Source organism: Pezoporus occidentalis, unplaced genomic scaffold (genome assembly GCF_034315485.1).
Source record: "Pezoporus occidentalis ecotype Australia unplaced genomic scaffold, CSIRO_AGI_Poc_V1 ctg105, whole genome shotgun sequence".
In the NCBI taxonomy this organism is placed as follows: Eukaryota; Metazoa; Chordata; class Aves; order Psittaciformes; family Psittacidae; genus Pezoporus; species Pezoporus occidentalis.
Window position 1 is genome coordinate 1,329,728 of NW_026912832.1, and position 19,971 is coordinate 1,349,698.

The following is a 19,971-nucleotide window of genomic DNA, read 5'->3' on the forward strand; positions in this document are numbered from 1 at the left end:
AGACATCTCTGAAAGTCAGTCCAGTTACATGAACAGGTGTAAAAACTGAAGGAAGGACAGTGAAAACTTAAGCTCTGAAAATGCCATTCCCTTTTTAGCACCTACTCTGGACAGGAACATACATGAAAGCTTGAACTGACAAACAGGAGTAAAATTCCTTACTTAACCTTGCCCAGGACTAAAATGCAGGTTTGGTAAGAGGTCAGAAAGTCAATTCACTCTATGCTTAGAAAACACGTACCTTGCATCATTTCCAAAGGACTTAAAGAATTTGAAAAATGAAGGAGTCCTGCTAAGATTCTTTTACTTGGCAGTATTTTCTTATTCTGTAGTTTATTCACCATTTCCATGTAAAACAATGTAGAATGATGAAGCATGGTATCATTTACCCTCAGCCTTGGTGTAGGCTGAAATCCAGGAGCTAAGAATCATAGACATACTGTTTTCTTCAAAGTACAGAAGATGCTAACTCCGAAGCAAAAGACAGACAAATGTAATCAGAAAGATACATTTCCTTACTATAAAGTTATGCTAAATAGAAAAAAATCCACGAGGAAAGTTGAAGAAAGTCTGACTATGGATGAGTATAAGTAGGTGATCTTGAAGTTCCTTGACAGATGACATTTAACACTTGCATTGTTCTGTACTGACAGGTGTTTTATAAATAAACTCAAAACATGCACTGTTATATTACGGTTTAAAGCTTTGACTTTTTCATATACATTTATTCACACACCTACAGTGCTTAAAACAACACTCTTAAAACACATTTTCATTCTTCCATCAAGTGATGTCCACAAGCAGTCTTCAAAACTGACTAATCTTGGCACGAAGATGACTTTTTTTCTGAAATCTGTTTTTCTCCCTCTGGTTGACATCATCGAACTCCCATTGTGTAGCCCCAGTTCATCTAAGAGTCTTGGTATCAAAGCAGCTATAAAGAAGACACTGATGAAGCATATGTTTATATAATTTCTTCTTCTGAAATGTTCATTAAGATGCTGGCTGTCACTGTAATTAAAGTGTTTTTCAGAACCAAAAGAGGTATGTTATCTGAGCAAATAGGACTGCTGTACAGAAACTTGTTAACTTTCAGTTTAGGAGGATGTTTTTGTTGTTTCTACCTAACCACAATTTGTTGTTTTGGGAAGTTTACTAAAGGAAGGAAAAAATATCTGAAGCAAGCTCTCAAAAAATATGCAACACACTTCCACTATGATTAAGTTACAGAAAGCAAAAAAAGACCCCAACCCAAATAAATACAAAACTTAGAATTGTTTAAATATAACTACCTTTGTGTAAGAAAGACTTACTTCAAGATAACTTAAAAAATTTACTCTCAGAAAGATATGTAGAAAGGAAAAAGACTTGTGCTTCTTGCATTGAATTATAAATTATATTGAATTTACTTAGAAAAAACTTGATTCTAAGTTGTTTCAATTATTGATATTTTTCATACTTATTGGAGGAAAAAATCGTGTCTAACATCAAAATATATTTGCAATACACTATCTTCCACTTATAATGTCACATACCTTGAAAAACAAAACAAATGTCTGCTGTAAAAAGTCAACAGTAAATGTTTTTGGAAAAAAAAAATCAAAACCAAAACCCCAAAACATTCATATATGTAAAAAAAAAAATCCTCTAAATGTTTAATTTTAAATAGTGATTACATCGCCTACAGCTTACTGTGTTTTTGTTAATGCCATGCGACAATCTAAGAAAATAAACCACAGTTTTCGTATATCAATGTCATATCTGTTAAAAAATACTGATCTCAACTTATCTATTGTTAGTTTACAAATAAAAATGTAGATAATTGTAAATTAGGGTAAGCAAAGCATGCAAATCTATAGATTCTATATCTGAATTCCTAGATTAGCATTAAAACCAATCACCGCAACAAATACCTCAACAGTATGCCTTGTGTGCAGAAAGGAAGCGATACTGAACATTCAATGCCACAACTGTAAGGTTTTCGGAGAAGCACCTGTGGCAGTTTCAGCAGTTTCTATATGGAATGCTCCCCCTTTCTAGGATTACTTGAAAAAATCAAGTCAATTCGAATTACGTAGCTGTAAAACATTGACATGTGTAGTTTTTACAGTTTCAGAATCTTCTGTTTGATTTAAACGGGCAATGGTGCATAAACAGGAAACTTATATCATAAGGGATCACATATTTGCAGGCAACATTAAGACTAAAAGTTACATTAACATACATAAAGTGCTGTAGCACATTATTCAATATGTAAGCCATTATCATGTGACCACCTTAACAACAAGATACTAAGCCTTCTATGCCTTTAAAGCATTATTACTTTCATCCTGAAACCAATTTGTCAGTTCTTCACTGAAATTTATATAGAATGGATTAAAATTACCGGTCAACTCATGGCTTCAATTACTTTAAATTTAGTAGGCTGTATCTCAAAAGAATTAGTAACTATTCCTATACAAAAAATTAGCAAATACAAGGATTAAAACAAAACAAAAGAAGAAAGAGAATAAAAGATCAGAACACTAAAACGCCCACAGTGAGAAAAAAAAGTTTCCTATATAAACATCAGTATACTAGTCTAAAATTTCTAAAAGCAAAATGATTTTAAAATACTAAAGTGTTTTAACCCTTTGGTGTCCAAATACAATAGTTGTAAGATAATTTCAAACTTTTTTCTTTTTTTTTTTTTTTTCAGATACCAAGAGAAAAATACTCTTAACTAAACAGATGTGTGTCACTGCTGGGAAGAGCTATAAAAATTCATGCTAGGATTACATACTGGGCATCTACAAAAGCACAAGTTGGTGCCAAGTTTTTATTTCACAACCAAACATGTGGCAGCTGAAATTATTTTAGACTTTTAAAAACAACGGCAGAGTTATGACAAACATCTTCCAAAATCTTAACAAGGTGTCTATACTGGGAAGTATGAAGCTCTCCTGTATGAAGCCACTTTTTTCATATGAAAAAACAGGTACACTACAAATTATGCAGCTCTAATTAGCTCCTAGATACTTCAACTTGGGACTGAGCAAATGCTGGCAGAAGAAAGAATTCATTAACCATGGCAGGCAACACCGGAATTACTACAAGCATCACCATCAGGTGGTGATTTATTGCTGTATCTGTATTCCAATTTATATGCTTTAAGGAAGACTTCAAACAGAATATTTCACTTTGAAGTACCTCTTGCAAAATTGATTCACAGTTTCTAATAAAATTTTGCCTGAACAATATAGGCCTATCTGACTTTGCCTGGCATCAATAATCAACAGCATTTTTAAATTCATATCCAAGTACGTAACAAGTGATTCCTAAGCACAACTCACAAAAGAAAGGTATCAAAGATTATGGAAACTCTTAAAACAACAGTCTGATTGCAATACAGCATAACAGAAAAGACCTATTACATTGAAAATAACTATTTCCTAGATCAGTAGCAAAAATGAATTCCAAATAAGCACCATTTTAGTACTGCAGCCACTTTAAATCCAAAGAGAATGTAAGAGTTACTTAGCTAGCCAACCTTATGAAAATGAGAACTATCATTTCTGCTGCTATCATGGTTCTAGAAACATGTCAGGAATTGCAGATGAAGTTGCTTACAATGAGGAAAGAATTACGGAATACTATTAAAGGAAGGTTCAGTGCAAACTCTGACTTGGAAAGATAAACAACCTTGCAATTCATATTCTGCCAAGATGCTTCTAGTAGCAAATAAAATCACGCTATATCTCTTCAGCATACCAAATGAAAAGCAATGATAGCCTAGAATTAGAAAAAGAAAGCAATCTTCTTTCAAATGTGCCAAACATGGAAGAAAGTTCAAGAGCATGGACAGTAAGAGCTTAAGAATGAAATTAATTTTGAAGTATTTTTGCGTCAAAAGGGAAAAAAATAATCAAGAATTACAGGACTAAATGTATTAGATGGATTCATTATTTTCCTGTAATAGGTATGGAGAGGGAGACCATCAAATTATAAAAAAATTTAGTTTTGTGACAGAACTAACTTGATGTTCTTATTCAATAAGACAGATGATCTTTTGGATTAAGAAACTACTGAAGTGCATAAAACCACTTTAACTTTGCAAGAGTTTTTTCAACTTAGATTTTTCCTCCATTTGAAAGAAAATTTATCTACCATGTTTAAGCAACAAGCAAAATCGGAAGAAGGCAACAGAAGCTGAAACAGAAGAGCAACATTTCCCCTAATTTATAGCTGCCAAAGCTCTTCCAGGGTTTGTTAAGCCTCCATGCAATGAGATACATCTTGTAATCTGCGGCACATAGAATCACAGAATAGTAAGGGTTGGAAAGGACCTTAAGATCATCTAGTTCCAACCCCCCTGCCATGGGCAGGGACACCTCACACTAAACCATGTCACCCAAGGCTCTGTCCAACCCGGCCTTGAACAATGCCAGGGATGAAGCATTCACAGCTTCCTTGGGCAACCCATTCCAGCACCTATGGATATTGCCACAATATTGCATGACACATTAGAATATTTTTCTGACTAACTGGAACATGTTCTGGGCCATGCCACAACTACCTACTGGTCTCTGTCCAGGTTCAAAAATACTAGTTGAACTATGATCAACTCTACTGAAAAGACACAAACTAGAACAGCAAACAAAATCCAAATCAATACAGCAGAAGTCAGCACTCATGTGCTGCAAAACAATTCTGCCATCATGTATCCAACCAAAAAGTACCAGCAAATCAAGCAATCACCACCACTAACGACTGGAGCAACAAACCAAACTAATCAGGCCATTTTATTTGGGAATACACGGCACCCTTGTTTCTTCCACTGTATCTAACTTGTGCTCTGGCCAAGTGCCACTTTGTAACACTTTGGTTTCTCCACCCGACTTAACCACACCCGGGTTTTCTGATGTCAGTAATACCTTATCTTGCAGAAAAAAAATAACCTATCTGAAGGGAAGCTGCATAGTGGACATGAGCACAGTATCACACAGGAAGGCAGATCACTCCCAATAAAAAAATCCAAACATTCTCACCAGAAATCTCAGCTTTCCTCACACAAAAGTCTTAGTAACACTTCAATGTTCTTTATCCCATCTCTTTTGGGCTGAAGCTGAGAAACCAGTGCTAAAAATCACAAAAGCTCGGCACTAATGAATAAGCTCCCCTATCAAGCTGATCCATATCCTGTGAACTTCCTTTATGCTCCAGAAAGGTCATAAAATATCACTGCTTTAATGAAGGATTTAACTTTATTAATAAAAAAATACAACCTCTCATGTTCCTCTATTTCTGAACTGATGTCAGTTAACTACTGTTGTTACTCCACTAAGAATAATTGACTCTCAAACTGATCAGGAACTTAGCGGTAGGAGTTTGCCTCAGCTTCCTGCAATTATTTAGAACAGCTGTAACTGTGAAAACTATCTATTTCCATCCCGGTCAGCTGTAAGATTGAGCCTTTCTCTTCCACTTTTTTTTCTATTTATCAGATATGCATGCACCTTTGTTCTGCTTCAGTATTTCCAAATCTTTCTTTGAGACTAAACCCAAATTACTGCCTTACTTCAAAATCACAACCTCCTACACTTTAAATTCTTCCACAGTGAGGACAATCAAGTGTGAAACCAAACAGGGAAGAAATCAGCAAGCTTTACTTGTAATTATTTTGCAGAAGAATTAGAGTTTCACCACAGAAATGTACAAACCACTTTGACTTTTCCTTTCCAGAAGAGTTTATGTAAGGCAGGAAAGGAAGAATGAATTCCAATACGTATAGCCTCCATACTGCGGAATTGTCACTAGAAGAATACTACAGTGGCAGCCCTTAAAATGCTTGTTATATACAGTTAAATAGGAACAGCCACATTTTCCCTCAACTATACTGCACTGTTTAATAATGCAACAGTAATTAATCCAGCAGTTTAACTACTATCTGGAGAACAATCAATCAGGTTTGCAGAAAGAATCAAGCATGAAATGGCAGAGTTTGAAAAGTACCATATTATCAGTATTAAAATACTAATTAACAGATTAAAAGCACTGTTCAAAAAGCACCTAAATCCTATTCCTAGACAAACGATGAGCAAGAACCTGAACTCTCAAGATGAGGCTAATAACCCTAAGGTGAGGCTAATCACCCTAAGAAAGATGTTGGCTTTTCTACACTTTTATCAATGTAGCAGCAGTACAGCTTCTAAAGGAAAAGGATGACATTGTAACAGCACTTCGTAAGTATGCAAACATCAGAAATGGACTGGAGATCAATGCTTAAGGGTGAAGAAAAACACAGATGTTAAAAACCTGCAAGTATCTGCCAAGATTTTAAGAAACTGGGAAATCTAGAAACTAACAGGAGAGATCTCTGAATGCTGAGACCCTTTAAGAAAACAGGCCATAGAAGTTTCCCCTCCAAACTGAAAAGGAACTGAGAGTTTACATCACAAAGGAATGGCCGATTTCTGCATTGTCCTCATGAAATCTACACATCACTCTTCTTCTGTCTCTTCATTAAAGGTGACTGGATTTGAGAAAGTCAAGAAGTGTTAAGAGTACAAATGAGAAGAACAAAAGTTGAGAGATCACAGGAGGGGTCATAATTAAAATATGAAACAGACTTCAAACAGAAGCATAGTGCAAGGATTTCACAAAGGGCTAATCCAGCAGCACTAAAAAATTTACACTGGACAGATTTCCGTTATGGAGGATGGAGGCAGTTGTGAAGAAAAAAGATGTTTTTCTTTTTTTTTTTTTTTTTTTAAATAACACAGTGCAGATCGTGACACATGACTTTGCAAAGGAGAATTATTAAAATTAAGCCACTGTCAGGGAACAGAATGCAGTTTTTGCTGAAAAACTGAATACCAGAGATAGGACATTTCTGGCATCACAGAAGAGTTAATTTACACATTCAAATGAATGCAAGACAGCTTTAATGAGGAAGTGGCTGAAGCGTGTGCCTAAACTAGATCAACATCACAATATGAATCTGTCATCTGGTAGAAACAGATGTAATGATACATTTATCCCTGCATGTCAGACCTAGAGACCAGAGTGTAAGAAACTAGAAAGGAAAGCATCTCTATGATGTCTTGTAGCACCCCATCACATTATACAAACCAAATTTCCCCCAATCCTTATGATTTCTGGCAGGAAAATTAAAAGCCTTCCTATGCTACTATTCAAGCACCTTGATCAACTGAATTCTGAAGCAAGCAAGTACTTGTGCTCAATTGGATGGGTGCACACCCAGCCACATCCTGTCCCACAAGTTACGCCTCTATCCCAGGATAATACAGTGTTTGAAACTTCTCTCCTAGCTCTGAATCTAGTCACTAAGGAATACACAACTGTTCAAATGACAGTTGCAGAAGAATTTTTACCCAGAAGGGTACACAATGCACAAGGGAACTGCATACAAATGGACATAAAACAGAAGAGGTTCCAATCAGTGTAACAGCTGCATCTGCTTTTTGTTTTTTATTCATGTTCCGTGTTTATAGCTTTTATATTTATATATATGCTGTGATGCAAACTATGTAATTATATTAAGACCCAGCATTTTAAAAACAGCGTAAAAGAGCAAAACAAAACATGGCACCAAGAAGGCTTTTCCTCCACAAAGAACTGTGGACACTTGTTTGTCACCATGATAAATAATACACAATTAAACACACATAAATTGCATAATTATGCTTTTTAGTGAAAATCCAGCAGTTACTATGGATACTTTAAAAGGTACTATCCACATTAAAAAGTCAGTTACACAGCAAACCTTTTCACTCATATGAGGACATTGTGACCACCTGCTTCCCCCTCTTCAAGGGTCCATGAATACCATAGTTAGTGGAGCAACCATTTTTATGGCTGTAGGACATACTGTGCACAGAATATGCTTCAGCTAAAATGAGAAGGTAAATACCACAAAAAAATCAAAAGATTTTCACTAGGGTACAATTATTATTTTTTAATATTATTAAAAATTTACACAGGAATAGAGACCCAAATTCTCTCTCATCAATTAGGAAAACAATGCAACATCTTAATGAAATTTAGAGACTGCAACATACTCTGTAAAAGCAACATACTAACAAGCCTGAAATACAGTAAACTGGAACAGCAAGTGAAGCAATTTTATTCAAACTAAAATTCTTACTTTTATCCTTACTGGACTATTGTTCTTTGGCTTCCAATATAACCAAAGGAGGGAATAAAGTAGAAATACGGTAAACACTGATACCAAAAATTACACTAGTCCAAGTTACTTCATATTAAAAGCAGTATTTCAGTAATCACCCATTAATAAAAAAATACATTTCTTGCAGTATTGCACTACTGATTACTAGTGCTCATGTAATAATGAAACCGTAACATCCCTGTTCTACTTTCTATAAAAAAACAGGGATGGTGCAATACTTCATGCATACTATAAATATCAGGAATAAGCAGTATATTTGACTATTTGCAGTCACAAGGGACATTCTCCGTATCTTCACGTAACTAGATTTTGGTACCGTAACTGTATGAAGAAATAAAGAAAAAATTGGGTAAGATCTAATCCCTACCAAAAAAGGCCATATTCACCATCAGTACACATCAGCACTTTAGTTCTAGTTACTGCTTAGTTCTACATTTAATAAAACTCTCACCTCGGTCCTAGATAGCAAATTATAATTTTGGTTAATATATATACAAATTAGAACTCCAACAGATGGATAAAATCCCTCTCCTTTTCTTCTAACTGAAGTCATAAAATAAAGGAGTCAAAAGTTTCAGAGCACATATATTTTCAGCAACATAATCATTACAGATATGGATTTTCCAAACCCCAAAAAAAACAAATTACTCAGCATCAAAATCATATACATGGGTTTGGCCTAATTTAACATATTAAGCCTGGAAACTAGATTCTAAGGAAAAAAATCCTCACCCCAGTTAGTCAATGGCTAGCTCACTCAGATGAGAGGGTCAAATCCTCATCTTCTAATTGACTAAATGTGGGTTGCTCCACCAGCCTACTGCATTTTCATCCCTAATTTTAACATTTCCTGGATAGGATCTGATATTTAATTATCTATGGAACTTGTGACAAGTCTACCTTACTGAAACACAGATGGAATTCAAAGTGAGAACACTGAGAATTCAAATTATTTCCTGCTCACTAAAACTGCTATAAACCTACGCTACTTCTGTTGCAAATAGTTTTGATCAAAGGCAGATACCACTCTCCAAGTCTTACAGAAATGTTTTGCTTATGCTTTTCAAATAGGATGTTTAAAAAGTGAAATTTTAGTTCAGTAAGTTAGAGTTGCAGCCGCATCTCCAACCTCAGTTACTCAGCTACTCATTTTGAAAAGTCCTCTGGATGTAACACATCCTCTTCTTTACATCAGACTCTTAACTCACTCATTTCACATTGCTTATGCAGTTCCGCAATTTCTCTTTTGATTGGTTACTTTGTAAAAATCGCAAGATTACATACTAATTGATGATGATAATTAAGGTTTGCTCAATTCCACAGTAAATTTAAATCTGAGTTTATCCTAAGATATCTGAAAGTGAATGCAAAATCAGAGTTCGTAATTTTGAGGCTGATTCCATGAGCTTGTCAATAACTTGAGACAGCTGCATAGTTATTTTAGTGTCACCTTTCTACGAAGCAATCTCTTTATATAAAGCAATCTGTTCATTACTATTAAAACTTACAAGATACTATATTCCCTCAATATTCTATGATACTACTGAAAAGAGTTAAATTTTATAATAGATTTATCAGGGCAGCATTACAAAAACAGTAAGATGGAAACCAAAGGGTAAAACAAGAATTTGACTACATGATTCTTATTTCACTTACAACTTAAAAGTTTCATATTCCAGATTAAAATACAGTAACTAGTTACCATTTAAGAAAATAAGACTAGTTCTAATTAAAACAAATTGCTAAAGTATTTACATTATTATAAGCCATAGAGCTTATACTCAACATTTCTAGGTGAAAACTGCATCCATTTTGTCCATGCTGTAAGTTTCAAAAGTTTGTGAGATTTTCTGAATGTTTTTGCAGTACATAAACCTTCAAAGAAAAAAGTTAACAGGGCAAATACACAATACACTAACAAACAGTATTAAACTAACTGCAAAGAGTGTGTGAGATGCTATTTTGCAGACAATGTTGCTTTTGCATTGTTTTCTGTATTTATTCAACAGTGCAAGGTGTAAATTTGTCATAAAATCTACATGCTACATGAGATGTACAATTTGGGGACATCTGACAGAAGCATGATAAATATTTTAAGATATCAGATATAAATGCAATACTAATATAGCACACTGGTAAAATACACACTTAGGTAAAATAAACTTTCTAGACATGCAAACCACCTTGGGCTTCATTACAGTTGAACATGTCTAGTTGTCTTTTAATCATGTGTTGGCTATTTTGACTTCCATCTGACATTAGTATATATGTTTACTGGTCTAAGTTAGTTAGCTAAACACACAACAATCAACAACACGAAAAAATACCTCACTTACTCTATTTGCGCACCATGAGCCACAAGGGCACTTATGGAATCCATACTACCAGACCGTGCTGCTTTATGAATAGGAGTTTCACCAACATAGTCCTGTAAAGACAAACTACATTTTGTCAAGCATAATCTTTCAAAAAATCAAAATCTTATTTTTACAATACTCATTTTAATTAAGAAAGCAGATATAGAAAAGCAACATTTATTAGCAAGCAAATGCATCAGGTACTTTATTATTATTTTAAAGGTTGCAGTATGCTGTCATGTACATTAGATATTTAGCAAGAAATAATGCTAAGAGCATCTAACTCACAAGATAAGCCTTATCCAGTAACTAGGCAATCAGCAGAGTCATAATTCAGCAAAAGGTGTTAAAAACCCCCACAACATATACCACTGTAACAAATTATTCTAACACCTTTATTGCCCAGCCCTTGTGTTTCCCAGTATGTAGGGTTGAGGAAAGCACCTTGAATTCAGAAGCATCATGGCCAAGTTTATGGGTCTATACTGCTTTCAGATCTCACTGACACATGCAGTACCGTATTGCACCATAAATACTCACCAGGTGAGGAGTACACATCTAACTCTACTGTAATAGAAATAAGCCCAGAGTTCACAGGCCAGGCCAGATGTCTCCTGAGACATACACATTGACTCATGTCCTATATGCTTTTCTGACTATCTGTATTCATTTATACTCCATTATTGTTACCTGGCAAATACAATCACTTCATCTGTTCATATTATGTGCAAATATACTGGAAGTAGTGTATTATTACTTTTCAGGCAAGTCCTCTCTACAAGCTATCTTCACAGGTAACTGGGAGAATCTACGGCAATTTTTATCAACAAAACCAGAAAGCAGCAGGACAGTTCCATGCATCATCATCTACAGCCTGCAGACAAAATTCAGTACTTGCAATTAATCACAGAATCACAGAATAGTTAGGGTTGGAAAGGACCTTAAGATCATCAGATTCCAACCCCCCTGCAATGAGCAGGGACACCTCACACTAAACCATGCCACCCAAGGCTCTGTCCAGCTTGGCCTTGAACACTGACTGCCAGGGATGGAGCATTCACAACTTCCCTGGGCAACACATTCCATGCCTCACCACCCTCACAGTAAAGAACTTCCCCCTTATATCCAACCTAAACTTCCCCTGTTTAAGTTTTAACCCATTACCCCTTGCCCTGTCACTACAGTCCCTAATGAAGAGTCCCTCCCCAGCATCCTTACAGGCCCCCTTCAGATACTGGAAGGCTGCTATGAGGTCATCAGCTATTAAGAATCTGTAATCAAATACAGCTTTGAAGTAGCAAGTAAATGTTCACTTACTGATTTGTTAGGTAATTATCACAGTCCTCAACACTTCCAATAGATAGCAAGGTGGGGTTTTTTTACCCTTCCTTCCTCATCCTCTTTCTCTGATTTTTGACAGACTTCACTCGTCTGCTCCACTAATATTAAACATGTTACAAGTGTCAAATGCCTTGTTCTTGCTTCCCTGTTCCTTTTATTAAAATATCGACACTAGCTATTGAAGTAACACAACACCTTTACTGACTCACCAGTCTTCATACACAACAGTGCTCACCATCTAACACTACAGTACTGGTTACACTTCAGCTCAATTTGAGATGTGAACATATTTAAAATATGATCATACTAGCATTTTGATATAGAAGGTAACAAGTGTTTTAAAACTGTCTGCCAAGCTTCTGAGAAATTACATCTTTTAGACCATGCAAATATAACTTGAAAATGAATTTTGGATTACGTGTTATATACTCTCCATTTTCTATGTGCCAATTTTATTTCATGGCAAAATATTTTTGTAACAAGTTGCAAATTCACTGATGGTGAAGCCAGTATAACAGTGCTTAAGACATATATTAAGCCAAAAAGTGAACCACCTAGCACCCCCAGAAAGGAACAGCAGTGGTACCAGACAAAAATTTACCTGCTTATAAACTAAGGAAAATTGCTGAGGCTGACAAAGAAGCCTGGAGACAAGAGCAGAAAACTCCGTGGAGTCCGTAGTGATTAGAAAAGAGCCACAGAGCCCATCTCCCAAAATGGCTTTCTGTAGCTGATGAATAGAAGACTTGATTTCCAATGACATTTATGTAATTTTTCCTACTTGTAACTTCTTCTGAAGTTACAGGGGAAGACAGAGACATTTAACAGAGGACATAATTAACTATCACATATGAAAATTAATTTGGCACCGATTTATCCAGGGAAATTTTCTTCATATTTTCCCATAATGGAAGTTGTCTTCGATCCATCATTTTGCTATGGTTCCACACCTTTTGTTAAGAGGTAAAAGCATAGAAAAGAAGTGATTTGCCTCTCTCATTCAGCATTAGTATTTACAACCCCAACCCTAACTTAAGAGGTAATCAATCATTCAATAGAATGCTCAGGGAAATAGGGAAAGTTAGCTCAACTAGCCATGCATATGACAAAGATGATAGAAATTTCTACTAGCCCCACAAACCTAGCATGTTGCCTACAACAAGATCTAGAGAGCTGAATTACGAAGCATCGCTGTGAGGAAACACTAGAAGGGTGAGAAAAGACCCTTGCATTACAAGAACACATTAAGCTTGTAACAGCTAACAATCCTGTCACCAACAACCAGAAAAAGTTAGTATGTCAGAAGAGAACATGTCTTCAGAAAGGCTTCTTTCAGTCACTGGCCCAGAAAAGCAAGTGTTTCTCCTCTAAAGCTAAGGAATTGAAAAAAACACTTTGAGAATGTCAAACATTCAAATTGAGATTTTTATGGCTTTGGTTTTAATTACAGCACCTACATTTCAGTCATCAGTTAATCTTCTCTTGAAGATCTCCTGTAGGACCCAATCTATCTGCACTGAAATAGTTTATGAAATAGTCTCCTAGCTCTATAAAGACATCCTCTTTGAGCTATGAGCTAGACTGAAAAGAAAAATTTTCCCACTGAAAAGTGGCTTTACTTATTTTTCAATACATTCAAAATTATGCATACAGGGAAAAATAAAGTACTCTATGAGGCTCAGAACAATTCTGGTTTGATTCAACAACTGAAATTGATGGCACCAAACAGAAAAAGCAATTTAACAGAGGCTTTTCCAAGAAGCTTCTGAGAGCTGTTCAGGGTCTAGATTGTTAGCGCATTTTCAGGCATAAGACACCTCTTCCCTATCCCTTCTTTGGCTATGTGGAAAACAAAAAGTCACTTTGAGGGGCTCTACAAATTCCTAATTATCCTTTACATATCTCATAATTCTTGTAATTGTCCACACTTCCATATGTGGTTCAGTTTGATATAATCCCTTCTGTAGTAACATTCCAGGAAGGGAAACATCAATAACTTGTACTGGCCTTTCATACCTAGAGCAGAACTTTTCAAGATCCCATTCACCCTTCTGATTTAACACTGCACCAATATCCCAAACTTGTCTCTTAATCCAAAAGTCACGTTGTAAATAAATGAGCAGAAAGGCCAATTAAGTTTTATTAGTTTATCATTCAAGGTAACACAAGTTTGCTTCTGTGCAGACTAAGCATTTTGTGCATGGTGCTCCTGAAGATACGACAAGAAGAGTCATGAGGCATTACAGGCACATTTATTTTTTTAAACTCACTACCACCGCCAAACACCTTCCTCCTTGCAATTAGAGGAGCATAACTATCCTTTGGCAAAGACAAAGGCAGTCTTCTCTCACTTCGGGTCATGACTAGATTACCTTTCACTGTTATTTCTACTGAGCTACCTTCCTTATTCTGTTTTCATTTCTGTGCCTGAAGAGTCTTTTTGCTTTTTTTGATAAATCAGTAACTCTATGTTACTGATTAATCACCTCACATTTCCTCACTATGCTGCTTAACTTCAAAAGGCATTTCCTCTACTGATCCAAGTGTTTTTCCTCGAACTGTCTTCTTGTTCCCAGACCTCTTTTAGATATGGTTGTATCTCAGTTCAATAAAGCAATTTTTTTATTCCATTTTCCCCTTTCTGTATTTTTGGGATCCACATCTCTGTTGACATTAGGATCTTCCAGTTGAACTTGGTACATATTTTTCATTTTGTCTTTAAAATTCCAAATCACTAGATACAATGCAGTTGATTTCACTGATATCTTTACATCCTTTTCATATATATGTTACTTACCCGTAAATGTTTCTTTTTAAAACAAAAAGCCCCATGCACATCTACACTAAAACCTTTCGAACATGCGCACTGGTTTTTGGCTGGGACAGTTAATTTCCTTCATAGTAGCTGGCACGGTGCCATGTTTTGGGATTCATAACCAAAATAATGCTGATAACACATCAATGTTCTAGCTAGGAGTGTGCTGGGAGGTGACACAGCTGCCATCTCCTGACCCAAACTGACTAGAAGAATATCCCATACAGTATGTCACAATGCTCACCAAGAACAGTTGGGGCATCTTTCCAGGACCATCATTGCTCAGGAATCAGTCAGCTAGTGATGAGCAATTGTGGGATTGTTTGGTTATGGTGCAGGGGCTTTAGTGTTTGTTGTGTTTATTTTTTATAACAACTTCATTTTCTTGGTTTTGTTTCCTTTTTTACCTATTAACATGTCTTCATCTCAACCCAGGGTTTTTCTCACTTCTCCCTTCTGATTCTCCCCCTCAACCCACTGGGGGGAGGTGAAATGAGAAAGGGGCTGTGTGGTGCTTAGGTGCCTACTCCTGTTAAAACACAACGCTATGCAAGCACTTCAAAACACTTCTAGCACAGATATCTACGACACAGAAGCACTATTTTAACTGACAAGAAATACAAATTAATTCTATTCCTTATCTCAATCAACTGAAATTAAAGTTCTATCACCAGATCACATTTCCAAAAACTGTTCAGATTATAGCCCAGCACCCACCCTTTCTGAAGCCAAGAAATAGATTGTTGTCGAATACAGAGTATTTTTCCTTATTCTTCACTATAAATGAATGCTTTGAATTCATCACACTTCCTCCTTCTGAATTTTGAGTACAGATGAGAACTGATGGAATATTTTTATCTGGATTTAGTCCAAACTGTTTTTAAAATGTAGAACCATAACATACCAAAGAACGAGTGTCTTCTTCCTCCTCACCAAGGATACCAGTATGTTTACGTCTCTTGTTAGCATAGGTAATCTAACCCTCCTAAATCTATCTGCCATCATCAGCATATGATGGTAACTGGCTGGATGAAAAGTATATTAGCACCACTTGTAAGGATGCAGTATTTCTTATCCCGTCTTTAAGCCAAGCCACAGGAAATAAGGCAGGAAGGGGCAAATCAACACATGTACAATCAACATGTAATCGAAATGTTTTAATAGGCTGAGGCTAGAGGGAAAATATATTTAAATGAAGTAACAGGCTTTTTAACCAAAAGTACTCTTATTTGCTGTCAATATGCACAACAGCACAAAATCAATCTGTGACAAGGATAAAACATCAAAAAAAAAAATCTCATGGAAAGTAAAAGTAGCAGTATAATTGCTTTGCACTGTTACAGTGAACTAGAGCAGGTAGATAGCCAAATGCAGGTCTTAAGTCAAAAGCTATTAGCAGGCACTGCCCACTGAATTAAAAAAAAAAATAAAATATATATATATAATAGTAGGACTGTCTTTTTTTTTTTACACTGCTATGTAGAACAGGCAGATCACTGCTTGTCACTCCAGCTTTCTCCTTTGCATTTTTATAGTGATCCTGGAGGTGAGAGAACCGCCCAACTGGTCATAAAAAGAGACAGAGGGGTTATAGCCAGCACATAAAGTAATATAAGAGGGCTGGACATCACAGATATAATTACAGAACTTATTTGGGAAGAAAGGTACAGGTGGGACAAGGAGCTTTCAGCCTAAATCCTTCATGGCTACTGCCCAAGAAATGTCCCAGGCAGCTTTGACCAGCACTGAGATATGCATTTTCATGTTTTCCTAAACTTCAGGGCAGGCAGCATGTACTACAACACAGTACCTCAGGGCACATATGAGAAAGCGTGCATGCAAATTCTACTGAGTACCGGAGGTTTACATAAAGACTGAGAGACTTGAGTGGATTCCTTTTCAGAAGCTATCCTTTTTTCCCAGAGGTGATGGGTTAGTCTGTAGCCAATGAACAGGAGTCAGTGTGGAAGGAAAGTTTTACTACTTTAATTATCAAGTATTCCCAGATTTCTCAGCATGTGTTTTGTATCCAGTGTCCATGGAACACTTGTCCTCACACAAGCATTAGCCAGTGACTATGTCTGTCTGAAGTACAGCATCAGTCAGCGAGCTGGAAGGAACAAACAAAATACACATCAGGAAATAGTGCTCTGGAAGCTCAAAAGTGTGGGTGGAAGCCCTAGATTATCACCTGACAGTACTTGGAAGTTAAATAAGGAACCAAGATCATTTATTAAGGACTTCAAATGAGACAAGGATAGAAGAATTTGACTGCAATTCAATAAACAGCTGGAAGGAACCAGGGAAAGCAAAGCATGCACTATGCTTCACATAGCCATGTAAGAAATACTCCAGATGTATCTAAGTTTGCCTAGCTTTCAGGACTCATTCGTGGGAAACCAGTGTGACTGACCAGTTGCATCCTAACTAAAAACTTAACAAAATTTTTTGTTTCTACTACTATTTTAATTAACCAGAGCTATCTTCAAACTAAATCTAGAATACCTCTTGCTCTATGTTTAATATTTTGTGCAGGCAAAATAAGCTATTATACTCAAGTGAAACTTGAGCCTACTATTAACAATGTACAACGCTTTCACAGAGTCAGCTTGCAGTACTATCTATAGTAGCATCCTTTGCCTGTCAATACCTAAATCTGCCCTTAGAAGTCTATAGGATGCCATCAACACTATCTTTTGAAAATTTGAGAACCTCAGTACTCTTCCTCCTGTGGAGGACCACAGACCTATTAATTAGATTTGGTCTGGTGACAGGCCACCAATTTATAGATTCCTGAGTCACTGACTAGTCTTGGTGCCTTCTTTTAGGTGGAATCAGTCTCCTGCCTATTTTTAATTGCATATTATACTGCCTTCTCCTTTCCTTTACAGTCACGTGCATGGCGCCCTCAGCCCATGGACAGATCTCTCTGCACTCTTCTCTTCTTTGGGGGCTAGTTGCTACTTTCTTCTTTGCTATAACCTCACTCACTAGATATGATTCTTTTCCCTCAACATGTTCCAGGACAGCCAGCTTGTTCTTCAACTCCATTTCAACCTCACTGGTCAGTTCTTCTCTTTATCCTCATAGTTGGAAACTTTCATTCTTCTCATTCATTCATTTTCATTCATTCTTCTCTTCTCATTTAGCAGATATTTGTATACCTTTATTCTGTGCATGCCACGTTTCCTCTCTAATCACCATTTCTTTACATTCTTACCTGGTCTCCAGATGCATTTATAGTTCTTCTATTTTCTCTTCTGAAGATTCTACCACTATGCAGCAATAACTTATTGCATAAGTTACTTTTGTCAGGTATCAAGGAGAAGATGCGATCTATAGCCTCTGCATCCAGCCACTTCATTGTTTCTACAATTCTCCTGGTGTCTCACAGCTGTTCTCAATGCACCAGCCTTCTTTTCTGAAAACTCAACACAAACTTCCCCATTTCTTATTTTTGCATAGCTTAAAAAAACAAAAAGAACCAAACTCTAGAAATGCAAATGTTCAAGTCCTTCAGCAGACTTAGCTTAACTCTACTGCATATAAAACACAGTCTGGCCATTAGATATTAAAAAAAGTATGATGCGAGATTTAACAGACCAGGCATTTTACAGATGCTGTGCTATACTACAGCTTTCAGTAAATGCATATGCTGTAGTATTAATTACTCTCATAGAATACTATAAATAATTTTGCATACTGTTAAAAAGGCACACATTATGCATGCCCAGCATACATAGATTTATTCAGTGCTGCAAAAATTATCTCCAAAAGCATAATAGCTTCACACACTTGATTCTGTTACTGCACTAGAGTACAGTTCTTTACAGGAATTTTGCTATATTAATACACTGTCCTCCACAAAATACATCATTATGCATACTTAACTATAAAAGTAATAGAATAGGGAAAAAAAAAATCCCCAATTCATTCTTTGTTAGTAAAGTACGTGTTTCTGATCTACCTGCAGGAAGCTACTAGACAAGCTTTGGAAAGAATCTAAAAAGGAAAACAGTTTGAAACCAGATGCACCTTAAAATAAACTATAGCATATCTTACTAGTTAGATGTATGACTATCATGAAGCCCCACAAAGGTCTCATGGCTCTGTAGGTAATGGTGAATTTTTCAACTCTTAGCATATTTAATAATATGCTCCTCACTAGACATTTTTTCTTTCCCTTAAAGAGGCATTATCAGAGTATCTACTAATGCTGCCAACACCAGAGCAGCATACCATTTTGTTCAAGCAGCAGCATGATTTCAACTCCTAAACCAAATGTTCTCCAAACCTGCAGTGGCTTAAAGGACATTCATTAGTCCTATCTCTACTGAAATTATAAAGGTCTGTAAATGATAATTAAGTCATTTGACTTCAGCTGATATTAAAAATAACATCTATATGTGAATGTAACGATCATGCATACAGGAAAAAGGGATTGAGACACTCCTTCCAAAAGTTTATGCACACATGAAGTAAACGTGAATCCATACCTGTTTGTTTATGTTGGCCCCCACTTGAATCAACCAATTCAGACACTGTGGATGTCCTCCAAAAGCAGCAATGTGGGCTGGTGTTTGAGCAAAACGTGTTGTACTGGCATTTACAGAAGCTCCAGCTCTTACTAACTGCATTAGGCACTCCAGCTTTAAAGACACGAGGAATAAAACCAAAAATGTTACAGATGTGCTATGACAATTAGCATGTGATAAATAAATATGTAAACCCTAGAGAAGATAAGCAGACTATTGAGACTACAGCAGTGCAAAACAAGAGAATATGAGCATTAGAATTTTCCCCTTCCTCCTTTTTACTCCTCCCTACTTTGGCCATAGGCCATACAAAAGATGCATGTAATTTTCACTATCAAAACTGAATACAACATTAATTTTCAGGATGGGGGGAAAGAGGGCATAAATACCTCAGATCTGACTACAGAGCTATTTGGTTCACTACTGTTAAGGGAGGGAGGAAAAAAAAAAATAACCAAACAAAGCACAAAAACAAACTCAAGAAATTTGATCCAGCAAAGCTGCAGACACCGTGCTAAACAGACATTATTAGATAATGTTTGACAAAACAGTGTTGTTAAGAGAGACGAAGATGTACTCTCAGGAGAGTTTAGAGGAAGGTAAATCAGAAAAACACAAAGAAATATTTTGTATTTCTTTAATGTTTCCCTAAAGTGACAGAAGCAGATTACTAAAAAAACCTGAAACTGTTAACATTATAATAACTAGTATGACAACACTATAAAAGGACTAAAT

General features: G+C 36.2%; 1 protein-coding gene across 2 annotated transcripts in view; it reads right to left on the bottom strand.

Annotated features, from left to right (window-relative positions):
* Window positions 1-19,971, bottom strand: part of ANKRD10 (ankyrin repeat domain 10) — a 37,932-nt gene that overhangs the window by 13,012 nt on the left and 4,949 nt on the right. Inside the window, exons 1-3 of one of the 2 annotated variants that reach the window (XM_062619518.1) lie at window positions 19,198-19,337; window positions 17,922-18,166; window positions 10,525-10,616 (exon numbers count right to left, since the gene is read on the bottom strand). In XM_062619518.1, coding sequence (XP_062475502.1) covers window positions 10,525-10,616; window positions 17,922-18,065 — 236 coding nt within the window. In that variant the 5' untranslated portion in view covers window positions 18,066-18,166; window positions 19,198-19,337. Of the gene's footprint in view, window positions 1-10,524; window positions 10,617-17,921; window positions 18,167-19,197; window positions 19,351-19,971 lie in introns of those variants that run through there. The other variant, XM_062619510.1, reaches the window with a different exon arrangement.